General features: G+C 45.6%; 1 protein-coding gene across 2 annotated transcripts in view; it reads left to right on the top strand.

Annotated features, from left to right (window-relative positions):
- The window catches only part of EFR3B (EFR3 homolog B), a 119,009-nt gene that overhangs the window by 50,165 nt on the left and 47,083 nt on the right, over positions 1–21,761 (top strand). The window contains exons 3-4 of one of the 2 annotated variants that reach the window (XM_024242804.3): positions 560–687; positions 11,096–11,246. In XM_024242804.3, the coding sequence (XP_024098572.2) occupies positions 560–687; positions 11,096–11,246 (279 nt within the window). Of the gene's footprint in view, positions 1–559; positions 688–11,095; positions 11,247–21,761 lie in introns of those variants that run through there. The other variant, XM_054548289.2, reaches the window with a different exon arrangement.

Below are 21,761 nucleotides of genomic sequence, written 5' to 3'. Positions count from 1 at the left end.
CGGTATATATATACACACCCATACACACATACATGTATACATTCATGTATATATATCCGTACACATGCACACACATATATACATTTTATACATTTGTATCACTTAACAATTCTTTTTTTCCCCCGAGACGGAGTCTTGCTCTGTCGCCCAGGCTAGAGTGCAATGGCGCAATCTTGGCTCACTGCAACCTCCGCTCCCCGGGTTCAAGCAATTCTCCTGCCTCAGCCTCCTGAGTAGCTGGGATTACAGGCACTCGCCACCATGCCTGGCTAATTTTTGTATTTTTAGTAAAGATAGGGTTTTACCATGTTGGCCAGGCTGGTCTCAAACTCGTGATCTGCCCACCTCAGCCTCCCAAAGTGCTGGGATTATAGGCGTGAGCCTATAACTAAAACTATGTTTTAATCATCTGCCTGTCCCTGAAACCCACATGTGCTCTGGCACATCCATAAAGGGCACTCTGTAAATGTTGATTCTGTCGAATTATTATTTTTCTCTAGACTTGAACTCGTCTAGCCGTAGTGTGGCCATAGTGAGCACAAGTTGTTTTCTCCTACAGGATGGTCTGGTGAAGACCAACATGGAGAAGCTGACCTTCTATGCCCTCTCAGCTCCAGAAAAACTTGATCGTATTGGCGCCTACCTCTCTGAGAGGCTCATCCGTGATGTGGGTCGCCATCGCTATGGGTAAGTAGTTTGGAAGAGAGGGAGAGAGATTGTCAGAAACTATATTGTTAGGCTAAACATAGGGTCCTTTTGAGAAAATGATGGCCAGGCAGAGTGGCTCACGCCTGTAATCCCAGCACTTAGGGAGGTCAAGGTGGGAAGATCACTGAGGCCAAAAGTTCAAGACTAGCCTGGGCAACGTAGCGAGATTCCATCTCTACAAAAAATTTAAAAATTAGCCAGGTGTGGTGGTGCACACCTGTAGTGCCAGCTACTTGGGAGGCTGAAGCAGAGGGATCACTTGAGCCCAGAAGGTCGAGGCTGCAGGGAACCATGATTGTGCCACTGCATTCCAACCTGGGTGACTCTCAGAGTAACACTTTGTCTCAAAAAAAGAAATAGATTATCAAACAGATCAAGAAAACTGGGAACTGGGGCTAAGGAGTATATCCCATATGATCTTCCAAAGGCAGGGTCTGGTGTGATGGTGCTGCCGAGGTTTGGGAAGAAGAGGGTGTTGGCTTCCTACAAGCACCTCTTCCAGCATCCGTTCTCTCTTGTGTTTCCATACAGAAGCCCTCATACAGTCTGGGGCCTTAAAAAAATTAAGGCTATGATTGCACCGCCATCCTCATCCAACCTATCCTGCCTTATCCCACTTACTGTCTTGAAAACAAAGGAGGAGTCATCTACATTCTAGTAAGAAGACAGAGTTAAGGGCAATTTGTCCATTAAAAATACACTTAGGTGAAATATTTATCAATCTTCTGAAAGAGAAGGGCTTTCTATGTTTAAAGAGAGAAGAAATCTTAAAGCAAGTGACTGATCAATAGACTTAACTGTTGAAAAATTTAAATATTTTGATGTCAATGTAGAAACACTCAGACCAGGCACGGTGGCTCATATCTATAATCCCAGCACTTTGGGAGGCCAAGGGGGGAGGATCACTTGAGCCCAAGAGTTCAAAACCAGCCTGGACAACATACTGCCCATCTCTACAAAAAATAAACAAAAATTAGCTGGGTGTGGTGGTATGCACCCGTAGTCCCAGCTACTCAGAAAACTGAGGTGGGAGGATGGCTTGAGCCCAGGAGGTCAAGGTTGCAGTGAGCTGTGTTTGCACCACTGCACTCTAGCGTGGGCGACAGATTGAGACTGTCTCAAAAAAAAAAATAAAAAAGAAAAAAGAAACACTCAAAGTTTAAGAGACAAACAACAAAAAAGTATATTAGAAAATTAAGACAAAGGGTTCAAACTTATATATTAGTAGCTCATACCAAATAGTGGGTGGAGTGGAGAAACTGAGACACTAAGAGGTTGGAGGCAAGAGCCACAAACAAGCGACTTACAGGAGAGGAGAGCTTGCCACACATGTGGGATGACACTCAACAGACTTGTGATCAAAGGTGCATACTGAAATACTAAGATGCTAACTTATTAAATTCATCACAAAGGAAATATAATTTCCAGTATTAACCAATAGATGGCAAAACGGGAAGCATTTTCATTCTTTTCTAGAAAGAGTACAAATTGGTTGAAACTCTCTAGAAAGTAATTTTGAAATAATGTGTCAAGAGCTTTAAAAACACTTATGCCCTTTCACTCAGTAATTCCATTTCTATTTGTTGAGTGCAGTGGCATGATCTTGGCTCACTGCAGCCTCAGCCTCCTGGGCTCAAGCCATCCTTCCACCTCAGCCTCTCATATAACTGGGACTACAGGCGAGTGCTACCATGCCTGGCTTATTTTTTGTATTTTTTGTAGAAATGGAGTTTCACCATGTTGCCCAGCCTGGTCTGGAACTCCCAGGCTCAAGCAGTCCTCCTGCCTCAGCCTGCCAAAGTGTTGGTATTACAGGCATGAGCTAGTGCACCAGGCCCCAAGGAATCAATCTGAAATGCAGTCTACCTTCACACACAGATGTTCGTTATCTTGTTATTTATAATCATGAAAAAGTAGAAGTAAAATGTCCAGTCGGAGGAGAATATTTCAGTGAATTATGGTGTATGTCATTTGATAAAATGTTATCTAGTCAATAAAAATTGTGTTTATAAAGATGCTTTCCATGTAATTTGGAAAATGCTTTAAGTAAATGAAAACCAGAATCCATAATTATGTAGACAGTATTTGCAATCAAGTTAAAAAATCAACAACAACAACAAATCTCAATGGCTAGAAAATACAGTAAAACGAACATACTGGCCAGGTGCGGTGGCTCATGCCTGTAATCCCAGCACTTTGGGAGGCTGAGGGGGGTGGATCACTTGAGGTCAGGAATTCAAGACCAGCCTGGTCAACATGGTGAAACCTCATCTCTATCAAAAATACAAAAATTAGCTGGGTGTGGGGGCATGCACCTGTAGTCCCAGCTACTCAGGAGGCTAAGATGGGATAATCGCTTGAACCCAGGAGGCAGAGGTTGCAGTGAGCTGAGATCACACCACTGCACTCCAGCCTGGGCAACAGAGCGAGACCCTGTGTCAAAAACAACAACAACAAAAAAGAACGTACCAATATGTTAGGAGTATTCATTTTATGAATAGTGTGACTGGGGTGTTTTGGTTTTGTTTTGTTTTGTATCTATTTTTTCTACGTTTTTCCTAAATATTCTTTATGTGGATGTGTTACTTCCACAATAAAAAACATGAACTGCAGAGCACGTTGTGTTTGCTCCCCAACCATCATGCTACAATTCAGAGACCGAATGTCAGGAGAACACTCAGATATTCCTGGTGGTGTTGCTCATGGAGCTGAGGGTTGGGTGGATTCAGGCGGCGGTTCTCAGTCCTGTTGGTTCCATTCTCCACTGAGTCTTTTTTTTTTGAGATGGAGTCTCAGTCTGTCACCCAGGCTGTAGTGCATTGGCGTGATCTTGGCTCACTGCAACCTCTGCCTCCTGGGTTCAAGCAATTCTCCTGCCTTAGCCTCCTGAATAGCTGGGACTACAAGCGCATGTCACCACACCTGGCTAATTTTTGTGTTTTTAATAGAGACGGTGTTTCACCATGTTGGTTAGGCTGGTCTCGAACTTTTGACCTCGTGATCCACCTGCCTCGGCCTCCCAAAATGCTGGGATTACAGGCGCGAGCCACCGTGCCTGGCCTCCATGGAGTCTTTTATAGCCATCCTCTACTTTCATCTGCTCTAGCCTTTCTCCTGGTCCAGGGTCTTCTCTTTTCGTTCAGATGATGGCAGTAGCCTTAGACATAGTCTTCCTGCTCCCCGTCTTTCCTGCTCTGGTCCTTCCTGGTTAATACTGCTATGTATGATCTTCAACACACAGACCCCAAGCTGCGCTTTCCTAGCTCTTTGAGAAAAAAATCCAGCATCCTCAGCTTGACTTCTGGGGTCTTCCACAACCTGCCTGTAACCCAGCCAAGCCCACCACCCCCGCCACACCTGCCGTAGACCCACTCCACATGGACTGCTGACCACCCAGCTGGCTCTGTGGGTCTTTCTGGTGCTCTCTCTCACTTTGACCTCTTTGATGGGCCTCCCCCTGCAGCTGCCCATCAGCCCCACTGCCGTCCAAGGCCCCTTCCTCCTGGCAGGAAAAGACGGAGCCGGTCTTGAACTACAGTGAAATGTGCATGGTGCTGATGGGGTGGAGAGGTCTAGAAAGCACAGGCCTCATGAGCAAATCTTAAATCAAGCCACCCCTGGCGTAAAAAGCAGGATCCAAACCAATATGTTTCTGTGATTATTTTATATAATAAAATGAGGTTACATCCTGAATAAGAGCAAATCTACTGTGCATGCTGATTATATTAAGGGCCTTGACATATTGTAAATTATACTCAAGCAAGTAAAAATGACTTTATCCTAGGTTGAACCTAAAACTAATATGCTAGCTCCAACATTAAACATTTAATACTAATTTCACTGGCTTTCTCTGCAGTGATGGTTCTCTCAGTAAAAAAAATGTCCTAGAGTCAGCAGAGCCACTTAGAATCATTCTGCTGCCCTTACAACTGCAATTAAAATTTAGTACCATTCTGTTAAAAATAGCCATTGTAGCCTCTAAGTATTTAAAACCTGAAGGCCTCACTGAGGGCTTTGTTCATAAACATTTGGAGAAGAAAAATCTGTTAGATTTGATCTCTTATCCTGTCTCTTTGCCCTCCCTGTCTTTCTGTACCCAATGCCACATACATCATCATCTTCCTCATCACTGATGGCAGCTTTGGAAGAGTGAAATATTCTCATGCAGACAGGGTGAGAGGCTGTGTCTCCCTGTCGTGATGCAGGTGTCTGTATTTGGGGTTTGACCATATGGACATGAACCTTGGATGCTGGACCCAGGGGCAGAACCACCCTCATCTGCCCCACTGCCTCCCCACATTGTCACCCCATTTCAGTTGCGTGTGGACTCTGGCTCATAGGTGTTTAGCATGGGGACAGCGGTGGGCAGCCAAATGTGGGCAGAGAGAGGATGAGATGTGAATTTCAAGGCATCGTTCATGGGCATGCAATATGATGGGCAGTGATGTGCAGAGCAGCAAAAACCGAGCAGTCCTTCTATTTTCCCTTCTCTTTACATTTCCCTTCCAGTTCAACTCCAATGCACGTACGTCCCCTAGAAACTAAAAGAGAGCAAGGGAGGGAACAGCAGTGCTGGGTAAGACTCGCTCAGTCGACAGTGACCCCTGAGCATTGACGGGTGCAGAATGCCATATAAGATGCTGTCAGGATCCCCAGTGCCTGGAGCTCTCACCCAGCCAGGACCAAGCCCTGGCGGATGGAGATGGCCATGCCAGCGGGTTGAGCTTCTCTAATCTGAGAACCCTGGCCCTGGAGCTGACCCAGCGGCACTCCTAAGAGATACACATTCACCAGAAGGACCCTGAACCTGACTGGTGGATGGCTGACCTTGCGATAGGGATACCGCAGACCCCTACTAGATGAGGAGGGTCATCCCTCCCTTCCTTAGCTGAGGTCAGCCCTCTCTCCCTACTTCTGGACTCCTAAAACCCAGAAGATTCTGTCTAGGAGTGGGCTGACCAAATGCACTCAAACTGCCTGGAACAAGAGGTTCTTTGTCCAGGCCACTGCTCTTGAGCAATTCTTCTGCAATGACTGGCCCTACTAAAGCTGCCTCCCTCATCTTGCCTGCTGACCGTAATCCCTGACCCTGGATCTGCCTTTCCTCTCCAACTAAGCCTGGTTCCCAGACTTTACTCCCCACTCCTCCTTTCTTAGGCCAGTTCAGATTCTCAGACCTGTTATGACTTTGGACCCCTTCCAGGACACCCGCCCCAGATCAGATCTCTGCTGGTAGTAACCTTCTGACCTGGGGATCCCAGGCTCTATTCCTTTTGAGTGTGTAACAGATTAGACACACTCGAGAAGGTTACAATAAAATAGCACAAACATGGAGAGCATTAGACTCAGGGCTTCCAAGGTCCCATTGACTTCGAATTATGTAAGATGCTTTGAAAAGTTCAAGTTCATAATTATAAACATTCCATCCTTACTATTGGGATCAGAGATGAGGAACAAAGGATAATGTGTTCAAAGAACTGGGCCTTATACTTCTTTACTTTTCAGTTTCACTTCTACCATAATTTTCACCTTCTACCAAAATGGAAATTTTCCACTTTCCACTTCTGGTAAGTAGCCAATTTTTTTTTTTTTTTTTTTTTTCCTTTGCAAAGGATGGTTTTTCCATATCAGGAATTTCTGGAATTTTTTTCAGGAAGAGGAAAAGCAGTAATCTAAGCCCTGGGGCTCGCGAGGCCTTGAGTTTCTTCTCTTGCCCAACCCCACCCCTTCCTTTACATCATGTAAACACTGTAATAATGGTGAAATGCTGCAGATCCCTTCATACAGAAGAATGCTGGGATCATTCATAAGGGAAGAGAATCCCATGCTGCCTGCCCTCATTTCCTACCCGCCATGCTTGGCTGCCTGAAGGTGTCCGGGTCTGTCTGCAGGGAAAGCCTGTCCCCTTTGGAAGGACTCCAGCCCAGTCTGCTTCCCAAACCCTGCAGAATTCAGTCTCTACACAGCAGACCTGAAACATGCTGGGACTGGGTCTGCAAGGCACAGCAGGTTTCCTGGATGGTGATTGTGATGGTCTCTGAAGGGCGAGGCTGCAGAGCCAGGAATGGCTATCCTGGGAGCAAGGAGGAATGGTAGGCGTGGCTCCCATTCACCAGATGAGCTCAAAGAGCCAAAGCTGCCTTTGTATTTGAAAGACATTCTGTGGATAGAGCATACCTTGATCCATATGTGGGTGGGCCCAGAGACAACTATTCGATAATACTTTTATTTAATATCATTAAATAATCATTTAATAATAGTTGACGCGGCTATTCTAGATAAAAGAAATAAACATTTTATAAAAGTGGAAAAGAAAATTTCAGCATTTAAAGGCTGTTTTATTTTCTGGTTTCTTGGTATAGAAGTTAGCTCAAGGGTACGTAAGAAATAGCTGATGTCTTAAAAAAAATTTAGAAGTCATGACTGCTATTAACTTTTTTTATGTTTGGATTTGCAAAGCTAGCTCATGTCTGAGGCAGTCTGACTGTGCAATATCTGAAACTGGGTAGCTGTCCCAGGAGGTGTCATGGAGCCTTGTGTTGTAGCCTTGAAAGAGCTCCTGAAATTGTCCCATAGTCATCCTCCGTGTGCTTTTTGTTCACCCAAACTTTGTTTATAAAAAAAAAAAAAAAGACAAAGACTAGCTAATCAAGAATTTTTAAATAGGCTGGGTGCAGTGGCTCATGCCTGTAATCCCAGCACTTTGGGAGGCCGAGGTGTGTGGATCACCTGAGGTCAGGAGTTCAAGACCAGCCTGGCCAACATGGTGAAACCCCATCTCTACAAAAAATACAAAAAATTAGCCAGGCATGGTGGTGGGCACCTGTAATCCCAGCCACCTAGGAGGCTAAGGCAGGAGAATCGCTTGAACCTGGGAGGCAGAGGTTGCAGTGAGCTGAGATTGCGCCATTGCACTCCAGCCTAGGCAACAAGAGCAAAACTCCGTCTCAAAAAAAAAAAATTTTTTTTTAAAAAATATCTGCCTAACATTCAATGATGGATATGATTTAGGTCAAGACATAAAGAAGAACGAATCTTTTAATTCATCCTTTATTACATTTACGGCATGTGAACCTGACGTTAGAGTTTTGGGCACTTTTAACATTTTAAAATCCCGTGGTGGCAGCTTTGCTGCAATCTTGTAAGAGAGGCCTTTTGCTACTTTATTTTGACTTAGGGAACATCGACCTGATTCCTGGGTACCCCAATTAGGCTTTACAGTTTTCTGCTTACTTTACCTCCCCTGTATTTTCTTTTTTTTTTATTTTTTGAGACGGAGTCTCGCTCTTTCGCCCAGGCCGGAGTGCAGTGGCGCTATCTCCGCTCACTGCAAGCTCCGCCTGCCAGGTTCACGCCATTCTCCTGCCTCAGCCTCCCGAGTAGCTGAGACTACAGGCACCCGCCACCGCACCCAGCTAATTTTTTGTATTTTTAGTAGAGATGGGGTTTCACTGTGTTAGCCAGGATGGTCACGATCTCCTGACCTCGTGATCTGCCCGCCTCGGCCTCCCAAAGTGCTGGGATTACAGGTGTGAGCCACCGCACCTGGCCTTCCCTGTATTTTCTTTGTGTCAGGAGGTACTTTTCTATTCCACATGATTTGACATTACAAGTAGAAGGATCACCATCCTGTAATGGGCACATGAGTCCAAACTCTGAGTCCATGAAGCCTTGCAATGGTCTCCCATCTAGCAGGATAGGAAACATTTCTAGCTCTAACTTCCCTTTCCAATGAGGTCAGTCACTTGGTTTGCTTTGGATTGCTCAGAATTCACCTTTATTTGTGCCATCAGGTTTCTAAAGCACTCCCAAACCTGATTATTAGATGCTTGTGCTATTTAGAGTATAAAGAAACTCAAAAGACAGTGGCTCCAGCAATATGGAAGTGCTTTTCCTCTCTCTCACATCAGTCTGGAGTGGCCAGTGGGCTCTGCTCCATGAGGTCATTCAGGGATCTTCAGCACATGGCTTTCCTCTCTGGGTCTCCAGTTGTTTCCACTTCCCAGATGGTAGGAAGAGGGAAAGAGAAAGGACACAGAGGGCAATCGTGTCTTATAATCAACAGATGCTGATGTTGTTCACATCACTTTCTCTTAATTAATTAATTTATTTGTTTGTTTATTTTTGAGACAGGATCTCACCCTGTCCCCCAGGCTGGAGTATAGTGGCTCAATCGTGGCTCACTGCAGCCTCGACCTCTCAGGCTCAAGTGATCCTCCCACTTCAGCCTTTGAGTAGCTGGGATTACAGGCATACACCACCACGCCTGGCTAATTTTTGTATTTATCATAAAGAAGGGGTCTCGCCATGTTGCCCAGGCTGTCTTGAACTCCTGGCTCAAGCAATCTGCCCACCTCAGCTTCCCAAAGTGTTGGGATTCCAGGTGTGAGCCACCATGCCCTGGCCACTTCCCCTCATTTTAATGGCAATATTTTAGTTATGTGGTCTCACCTCACAGCAAGAGAGACTGGGAAATGGAGTCCCAAATGAGCAGCCACATGCACAGCTAAAATTCTGAATTTCTAGGGAAAGGCAAAGGGACATATTTTAGGGGAGACATCTAGCATTCTGCCCTGGAAACTAAACTCCAAACTGTAAAGATTTTAACCAGAATAATTTCTGAAAGTTTTGCGGCAGCTTCCTTGTTAGAAGTTCAAAACAAAACAAGACAAAAAACAAAACCTCTCTTTCTTTAGAGTGCAAATGCTTTGTAAGTGAAGGATGTATGTTTTATGATGTAGACATTACTGGTTATGTCACACTCTTGGAACAAATTTGGAGTTTGAGCTTAGAGGTGCCTTTCTCCTTCTCATTAGGAATTTGATTCTTGACATTTTTCTTGGGATTATGAGAAGCATTGAAGAAGACGACTAAGATAATTGGGGGTTGTCCTGTGAAGGCTAGTTTGGGAGAGCTTGGGTATATTTAGCACACAGGAGAGAACAGCAAGAATAACAAATGAGATTGTTATTTTCAGGGGATGAGGAGCTGGAGGTAGGAGATGGCATGGCCCTCTTTTTTGCTTCTCCTGAGAGTAGAATTGTGAATAGAGGATAGAGGTTATTAGGCTTTAGGTTGACATTTTATTTCATTATATTAGTCCATTCTCATGCTGCTATGAAGAAATACCCGAGACTGGGTAATTTATAAAGAAAAGAGGTTTAATTGACTCACACAGTTCTGCAGGGCTGGGGAGGCCTCAGGAAACTTACAATCATAGCAGAAGTCACCTCTTCACATGGCAGCAGGGGAGAGAATGAGAGCTGAGCGAAGGGGGAAGCCCCTTATAAAACCATCAGATCTCATGAGAACACACTCTCACAAGAACAGTGTGGGGAAAACCACCCCCATGATTCAATTCTCTCCACCTGGTGCCCCCCTTGACACATGGGGATTATTACAATTCAAGGTGAGATTCGGGTGGGGAAACGGAGCCAAACCATGCTAGTTGTCAGTCATCTAGTGAGAGGACTTGGCTCTTTGCTATTGGATGTTGTGTATTCCTAGTTTCCGAAGTTGTTCACTCAGGCTTCAGACTTCAGAGGAATTGTTTAAGTAATTTAAAGACTTAGTTCACATAGGGAACATTCCTCATAAGGAGAAAAAAAAATTATTCTGTGTCCATCTTGTCTGTCTTATTCCCTAAGTAAGGAGTATCATCCAAACATAGTAATGCTGCCAACCATATTGCTTGCATAGTACTTTATCATTGAACTTCTAAGGCTTTCAAACACAACACCTGCAAATTTTCTGTTCCTTAAAGCTGGTCCTCAGGCCTGTCTCAGATTCTTCATAAAGATCTTGACTTCCTCCCCACTCGAGCCATCTGTCTCCATCCTTGGAAACCTCATGGGCCATCATGCATGATTTTCTTGTAGGATTTATTTTCTCTTTAAAGGAATATCTGTGTATTTATCTCAGCTCATTAAGTTGAATGACTGCCTTCTTCATCCTTACACCCCCTGCACTGTCTAGGACAGAGCCTTTCCACAGTGGGCACTCAATAAACACTTCTTGACTTGGATTGGATAATTCCCCGACCTCATAGAGTTTTGACTTAGAGTTTGCTATTGTGAGCATCAATCTTGCTCTTTGTGTTGACTCATGAAATGCTCTATCTCATCCATCCTCCTGTTCTTAATCTGTAAAAGGAGGGGCTGGATGAGTTGGTCTCTAGGCTTCCTTCCAGCCCTAATTCATTCTGCCTCAGTTCTGGGCTGGAGCAGACACTTGTTGGAAAGGCTATCCAGACGTTGGCAGCCTGTGTGGGAGCCTCATCACCCGGATGCTGCATTGCCCAGGTCACCACACTGACACCTTGCATGCCCCGGTTGGGCCACGGGGTGGCAGGGTCGCGGCCAGTGACAGCGTGTGCTGCCCTCCCCAGGTACGTGTGCATTGCTATGGAGGCTTTGGACCAGCTGCTCATGGCCTGCCACTGCCAGAGCATCAATCTCTTCGTGGAGAGCTTCCTCAAGATGGTGGCCAAGCTGCTGGAGTCGGAGAAACCCAACCTGCAGATCCTCGGCACCAACTCGGTAAGGAGTGGCCCAGGGGGCTCCAGGTCTCCCAGCCGCATCCTGGGGGGTTGGCAGGGGAGAGGGAGACCTCGGAGTCGGCACTGTCATGTTCTGTTCCTACTTGGTTCCCAACCCTAAGTGTGACACACTGCTTGTTTTAGGGTCTCCCTTTGTGTGAACAAAGGGCCCTTTCATTTTTTAATTTGAACAAATATATAATTTATATAGCTATATAATAAAATAATTTTTAAAAATAAAATTCACCGCTTTCAAGCATCCCATTTTAAACCCCGTGGTGGCCAGGCACAATGGCTCACACTTGTAATACCAGCACTTTGGGAGACCAAGGCAGGTGGATCACTTGAGGTAAGGAGTTTGAGACCAGCCTGGCCAACATGGCAAAACCCCATCTCTACTAAAAATACAAAAAAAAAAAAAAAAAAATTAGCTGGGTGTCGTGACACACACCTGTAATCTAATCCCAGCTACTTGGGAGGCTGAGGCAGGAAAATCACTTGAACCCAGGAAGCGGAGGTTGCGGTGAGTCAAGATCATGCCACTGCACTCCAACCTGGGTGACAGAGACTCCATCTCAAAAAACAAACAAACAACAACAAAAAACGTGGCTTTAGTGTATTCACAAAGTTGTGCAACCATTAACACCATCTAATGTGTTTAGCGTTAGATTGATGATCTTCAAACTGTTTTTACTAATAGAATTTTTCCCCTCAAATAATTTTAAGTGGGGCCCCCAATAGATATAAAAATGGATGGAAACAGAGGCTTTCTTTGGAGGGCAGGAAGAGCCCAGGGCTTTCACCACTCAGCACACTATGAGGGCATATCTTGAAAGCTGTCCAGGTTATGCCTCTTTCAAAGATAGAGTAAAGTGATGTCCCCAGGACAAAGGTACCAGATCAGTGGAAAGACCACGGGGAAGCAGGACATGGGGCTTCTGGCTTAGTTCTGCCCTTCCCTCACTGTGAAGCGTCGAGCAGGTTACCTTTTATGGGCCTCAGTCTTTTCATCAGTACCATGAGCAGGTTCAGCTTGGTCTCTGTTAGTCCTCCAAGCGAATGCTGGTCTCAGTGCAAATGGCTGCGGTTGTGGGAGAGTATGATTTTGTTAGAGAAGAGCTATCAGATATGTCAGAAACTCCCTGCTTCTTGGGTGCATTTAAACATACTCCTACGCCCTGGTTGTCTTTAATATCTTGCTGTCTCTCCCATTCCTTCCCCTTCCGGACACACTTTAAGCTCCAGGTCTTCATGCAGCTTAGATACAACTATTTTACAGATCTCAAGTGAAGCTTTTATCTATCTGCAGGTATCACAAAAGTTTAAGGTTTGCCCCTTAGCCTCCCAACCTGAATTTTTATTATTTTATTTTTTTAGACTGAGCCTCGCTCTGTCACCTAGGCTGGAGTGCAGTGGCACAATCTCAGCTCACTGCAACCTCCACCTCCTGGGTTCAAGTAATTCTCTTGCTTCAGCCTCCCAAGTAGCTGGGATTACAGGCATGCACCACCACACCTGGCTAATATTTGTGTTTTTAGAAGAGACGGGGTTTCACCATGTTGTCCAGGCTGGTCTTAAACTCCTGGGCTCAAGTGATTCACCTGCCTCAGCCTTCCAAAGTGCTGGAATTACAGGCGTGAGCCACCACGCCCAGTCCTCAATCTTAATTTTTATGGCATGGGTCAGAGCTGCTTTCCTGTTCTACATAAGTTAATTTAACCAGAAGAGACTCTTCCAACTTTCCTTCCAAGGACCAAGAGTAGCAACCTATACAGATTCCCTTCTCTTTCCTCTCCCTGGGAGCCAGCTGCCTTTGACACATTACACATATACTAACTGAGGGGAAAGTCCTTTGTCAAGTTGCCCTGGCAACAGCTTCAGATACTGTTTTAGTTGTCCTGTTTAAGATAACTACAGCCTAGAAGAGAACATCTGAATGGAAAATGAACCAGCCACCATGCATCCATGGGGGCCACTGGAAGCAGGTGGCCGCCAGCTCTAGCTTCCCCCACAGGAAATCCTAGCCCAGGGTAGGTGTTTTGTCAGCTACAGCCTGAAAAATTCAGTGTCCTGCAAATTCCCCATCGCAGTGAATCATCGCATCAGCCAGAGAGCAAGTTGACTAATGATTGCTGTGCTGCAGACAATGAAGATGATATAAGGACAAGCTATTGTCAGTTAAGTCAAATATTTGCAGTAGTTCCAGAGTGCAGCTTGGAAGGCAGCCTTTTCTCTTGCTCTCCCTGTCTGATGCTCTTTCCAGCTCTCTGTGCCCAGACCTTCTTGAGCCTTCCTGAGAAGAGTGTCCTTTTGCTCCTCATCATTTTAGACCTGCCAGCATGCTAGTGCATGACATTATCTTAGAGTCTAGCCCAGGAGTTCAAACAGGTCTTCATAGGGATTCAGGGCTTTGTGGGGGGAAAGGGGGTATGGGGGAGGAGGAATAGAAGTCTCTAGGTCCTTTACTGCTACTTCATCCAGTAGCCAGCTCTGGAGTTTTTGTTTGTTTGTTTTTTGAGGCAGAGCCTCGCTCTGTCACCCAGGATGGAGCACACTGCTGTGATCTCAGCTCACTGCAACCTCCGCCTCCGAGGTTCAAGTGATTCTTCTACTTCAGCCTCTCCAGTAGCTAGGATTAGAGGTGCGTGCCACCATGCCCAGCTAATTTTTTTTTTTTTTTTTTTTTTTTTTTTTTTGAGACGGAGTCTTACTCTATTGCCCAGACTGGAATGCAGTGGCACGATCTCGGCTCACTGCAACCTCCACCTCCCAGGTTCAAGTGATTCTCCTGCCAAAGCCTCCCGAGTAACTGGGATTACAGGCGCGTGCCACCACACCCAACTAATTTTTAGTAGAGACAGGGTTTCACAATGTTGGTCAGGCTGGTCTCAAACTCCTGATGTCAAGTGATCCGCCTGCCTCAGCCTCCCAAAGTGCTGGGATTACAGGCGTGAGCTACAGTGTCTGGCCCCAGTTAATTTTTGTATTTTTGGTAGAGACAGGGTTTTGCTGTGTTGGCCAGGCTGGTCTCGAACTCCTGACCTCAAGTGATCCACCTGCCTCGGCCTCCCAAAGTGCTGAGATTACAGATGTGAGCTACCACGCCCGGTCCTTTTCATTGTTTGTATGGAAGTTTGCAGCATTTTATTTGGATAAAAGGTTTTGCTGCCAGGAAATCAAAAGAAAGGGAAGGAGAAAAAGGAAGAGAAAGCAAAATGAATCAAGCTCATCGTAATCCCCCGTTTTGTTGGATTTCTCAGTGTAGAGATGGGACCCCAAGAAGTGAGATGATTTGTCTGTGCTCACACAGCTAGAGCGCTCGCTTTAGACAGTGATTCTTTTGGCCCCTGTTCATCTATTAATATTCTCCCTAGAATCTGGGGGGTGGCAAGGTCAGAAGCCCCTTATTGGGCCCTAGATTCCAAAGTGTGGCACCATCCTCTGTGCAGATGCCCCCCATGACCAGACTTAGTCTATCACAAGGCAGCTCCCGGCCTTATGGGTGAGAAGTCAAGAAAAAGCCTCACCCTGAGCCCACTCTGCCTCCCTGTAGCTTTTCCCTCAGACCTGGTTTTGCTCCCTGAATTGGCATAGCACAAATCTTCCCTCTGTAGAGTGTCTCTTCAGAACCATACCCCATTCAAGGTCCCCAACTCAGACCAATGAGCTTTGGAAACCTACCGATTCCCAGGGCTCAACCAGACAACCAGACCCACATCTCTGGAGAGGAGACCTGGGAGTCTCTATATTTTTGCTTCCCACGTGATGCCATTTAGGTCTGGGAACCACTGACCCATTCTAGTCTTAAGCCTGTGTAGGATTCCTTCCCTCCTTTCCTTCTTTTATTCTTTCTTTCTTCTCTCCCTCTCCATATCCCTCCCTTGCTTCCCTCATCCCGGATAGATATTCATACAGCTTGTGCTTGATCACCCCAAGGATGAAGTTGTTCAGAGACTTGTCACAAAATCCAAATTTGCTAATACCACTCCTGTACATTACATACAGTAAAGTACAATTTAAAAAATTTAAGTGAGCTTTTTTTTTTTTTTTACTTTCTTCTTGTTCTTCTTTTTTTTTTTTTTTTTTTTTTTTTTGAGATGGGGTCTTTGTCTGTTGCCCAGTCTGGAGTGCAGTGGTGTGATCTTGGCTCGCTGCAACCTCCACCTCCCAGGTTCGGGCAACTCTCCTGCCTTAGCCTCCCAAGTAGCTGGGATTACAGGCATGCACCACCATGCCTAGTTTTTGTATTTTTAGTAGAGACAGGGTTTCACCATGGTGGCCAGGCTCTTCTCAAACTCCTGACCTCAAGTGATCCACCTGCCTCGGCCTCCCAAAGTGCTGGGATTACAGGTGTGAGCCACTGCGCCCAGCAAAAATTTAAGCGATGCTTTCCAGCCCTTAATGAGAATACCTAGGCTTTGGATCATAATGAGGGACTGGAAAAGCCAGGAGAAGGTGGGGAGTCAGGGCCAGCTAAGCTCCTTACTCACTGGGGATTCACTTCTGCACACCTGCCTCATTGCATGATGGGTCCAGATGCATGTCTTGGGTCCAGTTGCATGTCTTGGGGACGGTGTCAATCACCACATGTCCTGATTTTTTAAGGGCACTTACTAATGATAAACTAAAAATACTAAATCTGATGATGCCGAGATCCTCTACATAAACAATCTAATATATTAGCCTAGTGTATACAAATGGTAAAATATTATGAAGATTCATAGATTGAAAGTTTATACTTTCACTTCTATTTCACACCACACACAAAAATTAACTCAAAATAGATCAAAGCCGTAAATGTAAGAGCTAAAACTATAAGACTCTTAGAAGAAACTATAGGGATAAGTCTTTATGATCTTGGACTTGGCAATGGATTCTTAGATATGATATCAAAACCAAAAGCAACTATAGAAACAACACAGATAAATTGGACTTCATCAAAATTTAAAACTTTGTCTGGGTGCAGTGGCTTACGCTTATAATACCAGCACTTTGGGAGGCCGAGGTGGGTAGATCACTTGAGGTCAGGAGTTCCAGACCAGCCTGGCCAACATTATGAAACCCCATCTCTACTAAAAATACAAAATTCAGCTGGGGTGTGGTGGTGCATGCCTGTAATCCCAGCTACTTGGGAGGCTGAGGTGGGAGAATTGCTTGAACCCAGGAGGTGAAGGTTGCAGTGAGCCGAGATCACTCCACTGCACTCCAGCCTGGATGACAAAGTAAGACTGTCTCAAAAAAAAAAAAAAAAAAATTAAAACACAATAAAATAAAATAAAATAAAATAAAAGGACACAATCAAGACAGTAAAAAGAAAACCCACAGAATGGGAGAAAATATTTACGAATCATACATCTAATAAGGGTTCAATAACCAGAATATACAAATAATTCTTAAGACTTAACAACAAAAAAAAACCCAATTAAAAATGGGCAAAAACTCTCATAGACATTTTCCCAAAAAAGATATACAAATGGCAAGAAGCACATGAAAAGATCTTCAACATTGCTAATCATTAAGGAAATACAAATCAAAACCACAACAAGACACCACTGCACACCCCCTAAGATGGCAATTAAAAACACAGTCCCACACACAAAAGATGGCAAATGTTTGCAAGGATGTGTGGAAACCGGAACCATCATACATTGCTGGTGGAAATGTAAAACGGTGCAGCACCTATGGAAAATAGTTTGGTGCTTCCTCAAAAAGTTCAACATATGGAATTATATGACCCAGCAATTCCGCCGGGTATATACCCAAAATAATTAACAACAGGTTCTCAAACAAATAGTTGTACACAATTGTTCATAGCAACACTATTCACAAGAGCTGAAAGGTAGAAACAACCCGAAAGGTCACATATTTATCATCCCATTTATATGAGATATTCAGTTAGGTAAATCCATAGAGACGGGAAGTAGATTTGTGTTTGCCACGTGAAGGGGGAGAGAGGAATGGGGAGGGACTGCTGAGTGGGTATAGGGTTTCCTTTTGGGGTGAGGGAAATGTTTTGGTTGCAAAACATTGTGAATGGATTAAATGCCGCTGAATTGGGCACTTTAAAATGGCTAATTTTATGTTGTGTGAATTTTACTTCAATTTTTAAAAAGCCGTACTCTGAGTAACCCAGAGTCAATGGCACACAGTCATTTATGTTTTTACTGTGCCACAACCTCAAACCAAGCCCACTCAGAGGCTGGTGCAAAGCAAGTCACCCAGCAGGTGGGGGGGAGGGCGGCAGGCCAGGGTCATGGGGATCCTGGAGACGTCCCTCCTTGTGACTCAGGCTGTGCAGCACCCTGTTCCCCCCCATCTTCCTCCCTCGCTCCCCTGCCCCTCACGAGATCTCACCTCCCTGGGTCTCCTCATTTTGCTCCAAGCTCCAGCTCTTGCTGAGACTCCTTTCCTCTGCCACCCTCCGGGGCCCTCGGGACACCCTCTGTCCACCTGACTTACCCTCCCAGGGCCTGCACAGCCACCCAGCCTTCTCTACCCTAATGCCCCCACCTCAGAAAACCACACGGCCTGTGGGTTGGGGCCTCTACACATATGTGCGTTAGGAGTTTACCTAGGCTTTCAGGCAGCCTCCTCTCACGTCCTCCAAGTGATCCTTACAAACCTTCCATTTTCCCCTAAACTCCTCTCCCAAATCAGCTTCTTCAGCTCAAGATGCCTTTGCCTTCTTCTCCCACTCAGGAAATGGGGGCTGTCCCAGGGGGCTTCTTCCACTTCCTGTGTGCATCTTCTTCCTCTCCAAAGGGTTCCCAGCCCCTCCGGAGCCTCCCTGGATCCATTCTTTCTGCCGCCTCCCCATCTCCACCCTTTGCCTTGCTTTGATTACTTCCCTCAATCTAAACACAAGTTCAAGTCTCTTGCAGTGTAGAAATAAATTAAATTAATAAACAAGAGAAAAACAAAAAAATTACATTCTCCTGCGTAACTACAAAATGCCATTAGCTTGCCTGACAAAATCAGCAGTCATTCCCTGATCTTATTTTAATATGTTGTCCAAATCCAGATTTCCCTAATTGTCCCCCATTGTCTACATTGCTATCCTTTTTCAAATCAGAACTTAATAAAGACTATTTCTTTGTTTTATACGTCCCTTACCTCTCTTAGCAGCTTCCCAACCTCTCTCTGCCCCTCTTTTATTCGTGACATTGACTTTTTGAAGAGGGCAGGTCAGTTGCTTTGTAGAATGCCCCCCATTCTGGATTTGTCTGGTTCTTTGCTGTGGTGTCACTTATCTGACTCTCCTGTCTCTTGTATTTCCTGCAAACTGGAATTAGATCTGAAGGTTTGATTGGATGCAGGTAACTACTTTTGGCTATAATACTTTATGGGGGTTTTGGGTTGCTATACCGGGTATCACAGCAGGAGGCACAAATGTCTGTGTCCCACCTTTACAGATGCCAAGTATGGTCCGGGACTAGGGTGTGGCCAGCCACCCCTCTCCATTGTAAAAATTACATTTTTATCTTCGCAGTTAGAATCTGTGGAAACCATGAAAATAACCCACTCCCCACCCACCTTGCCCCTCATGTTTCTATCTTTTGGTGGAATTTCTCCCTGGGATCGCGCCCATTTCCCCCTGGGGATCGCGCCCATTTCCCCCTGGGGATCACGCCCATTTCCCCCTGGGGATCGCGCCCATTTCCCCCTGGGGATCACGCCCATTTCCCCCTGGGGATCGCGCCCATTTCCCCCTGGGGATCGCGCCCATTTCCCCTGGGATCGCGCCCATTTCTCCCTGGGGATCGCGCCCATTTCTCCCTGGGGATCGTGCCCTTCTTCACACTCCGTCGGCTTCCTCAGGCCTGTCACTCCAACTCTTCCCACCGGAATTGCCCTGCTTAGTTTCTGTGGTAGGCTGAATGATGCCCCCATCCCACGGTTGCCTATGTCCTAATCCCTGGAACCTGTGAATGCCACCTTATATGACAAAAGGGACTTCGCAGATGTGATCAAGTTAAGAGTCTCGAGCTGGGGGAGATTATCCTGGATAATCCAGGTGGGCCTCATATAATCTCAAGGGTCATTATAAGAGGGACACAGGAAGATCAGAGTCGGACAGAAGGGGACGTGATGATGGAAGCAGAGGGACAGAGACAAAGAGATCTGAAGATGCCCTGCTGCTGGCTTTGAAGATAGAGAAGGGGGCACAAGCCAAAGGATGGAGGTGGCTTCTGGAAGCTGGAAAGCCTGAGGAAATGGATGCTCCCTGGAACCCCCAGAAGGAATGCAGCCATGCAGAACTATTGCAGACTTCTGAGCTCCAGAACTGAGATAATAAGCGTGTGCTGTTTTAAGCCACTAAATTGTGGTAACTTGTTACAGCAGCCACAGGAAGCCAAGACAGTGTCCTTCAAATAATTCTCTTTTTCCTCATCCCCCTGAGTGTCTGTGGTCTCCTAGGCTCTGTGCTGTACCCTCTTCTCACTGGATATGCTGCCCCTGGACAATTTCATCAACTCTTGTGGTTTTAACTGTCATCTGTAGACTAGATATGCCCCAATTTTCAGCACTTTGGTTCAGAAATCAGCACTGCTGGAGACCAAGGCCAGTGGAACGGCCCAAGGCATGCGGCTCAGCCCCAGCTAGGGACAGGCTCTGAGAGCAGAGGCAGCCAGCTGGTATTCCCTGAGGTCTGTGCTTCCTGAGTGCAGTCCTTGGAGTCCAGCAGATGGGGCTGCCCAGGGCCAGCAGGGATGGTGTCCTGGGGCCAGCAAGGACTAGACTTTCCCAGGAGTCCTTAAAACCACTGCCAGTTTTGCAAAGAGTCTTGAAGGAGGGACTGTGTAATGTGGGTGGACAGAGAGTATGTCATTGATCTGGGGAATTACTATGCCTTGGCTGGTAGTCAGGAGGTTGGCAGGATATGATCAAGTTAAGATGGGATGGACTGTGCCTCTGGCTACAGTGAAAACTGCTCCAGGGAATTGCTATAAACAAGGGCAGTGGGGAGAAAGGGACAGGCAATGGTAAACTCAAAACCACGTGGTTGGCAAGATCTGCTTTCTAGCTAGGACTTGTCTTAAAGTTGGGCAGTGTTTTTTGGTGCTGATTTTTCTACCCAGATTAAGTCTAGTGAAGCAAAGAAGCAGTTCTCCTTTCTCTTTGCAGGTAAATGCAGCAAAAAGGTCTTCAGTCCTTGAACTGTGAGAGAGTTGGGTTTTATGTATGCCCAGTATTTTTAACTATAGTTCTGTCACTGACAGCAGGAAGTTGGTTGATTCAGAAGGCACACCTATAGAAGAGGGAATGGCTATCTTCTGTTTGGAGAGACTTGGCCTGTGATAAGACTGGGGGAGAGCTGTTCCTGCAAGGCCAATCTTTGGAGCTTTTGCTCTCTATTGACCCTTAGTAACCCTCAGTTTTCACACCATTTTGCCTCCTGGCTGCCTATACTACAGGGTGGGTGATCACTCCAGCAAGCTTGGCGCCCTTTGTTGTATATAAAAAGCTGAAACTTTGATCTTGAAAGGGTGGCCCTAGCAGTGCCCCTGGCCTTTGAAATGTCACATGTTCGAAATCTTCAGTTTGTTGCTATGGTGACTTTCCTCATCACTGCTATATCTTAAAAACAAAAAACAAAAAACAAAAAAACAAAACCAAATAACCAAACAAACAAAAAACCATGATCTTTCATGATCTCATGCATTAGAACTCGCATTTTAATAAAAGTCATCTGTAAAGTCTGAATTCACAATTGTAGGGGTGAAACAGAAGTTCCTGCTGTATTATGCATTTAAAGAAATAGTGACCAGGCCGGGTGCGCTGGCTTACACCTGTAATCCCAGCACTTTGGGTGGCCGAGGCGGGCGGATCACGAGGTCAGGAGATCAAGACCATCCTGGCTAACACGGTGAAACCCCATCTCTACTAAAAATACAAAAAATTAGCCGGGCGTGGTGGCAGGCACCTGTAGTACCAGCTACTCGTGAGGCTGAGGCAGGAGAATGGCGTAAACCTGGGAGGCGGAGCTTGCAGTGAGCCGAGATCACGCCACTGCACTCCAGCCTGGGCAACAGAGGGAGACTCCGTCTCAAAAAAAAAAAAAAAAAAGAAGAAATAGTGACCAGTCACACAGGTAAATTGGCCCAGTGGAAATTCATGGAGTATTGATGATAGGCCAAAAATGCACTGGGGGATGCTGCATATCTACAACTATCTGATCTTTGACAAACCTGACAAAAACAAGAAATGGGGAAAGGATTCCCTATTTAATAAATGGTGCTGGGAAAACTGGCTAGCCATATGTAGAAACCTGAAACTGGATCCCTTCCTTACACCTTATACAAAAATTAATTCAAGATGGATTAAAGACTTAAATGTTAGACCTAAAACCATAAAAACCCTAGAAGAAAACCTAGGCAATACCATTCAGGACATAGGCATGGGCAAGGACTTCATGTCCAAAACACCAAAAGCAATGGCAACAAAAGCCAAAATTGACAAATGGGATCTAATTAAACTAAAGAGCTTCTGCACAGCAAAAGAAACTACCATCAGT

This window comes from Pongo abelii, chromosome 12, assembly GCF_028885655.2.
Source record: "Pongo abelii isolate AG06213 chromosome 12, NHGRI_mPonAbe1-v2.0_pri, whole genome shotgun sequence".
In the NCBI taxonomy this organism is placed as follows: domain Eukaryota; kingdom Metazoa; phylum Chordata; class Mammalia; order Primates; family Hominidae; genus Pongo; species Pongo abelii.
This window is presented reverse-complemented; position numbering and strand designations above follow the sequence as displayed.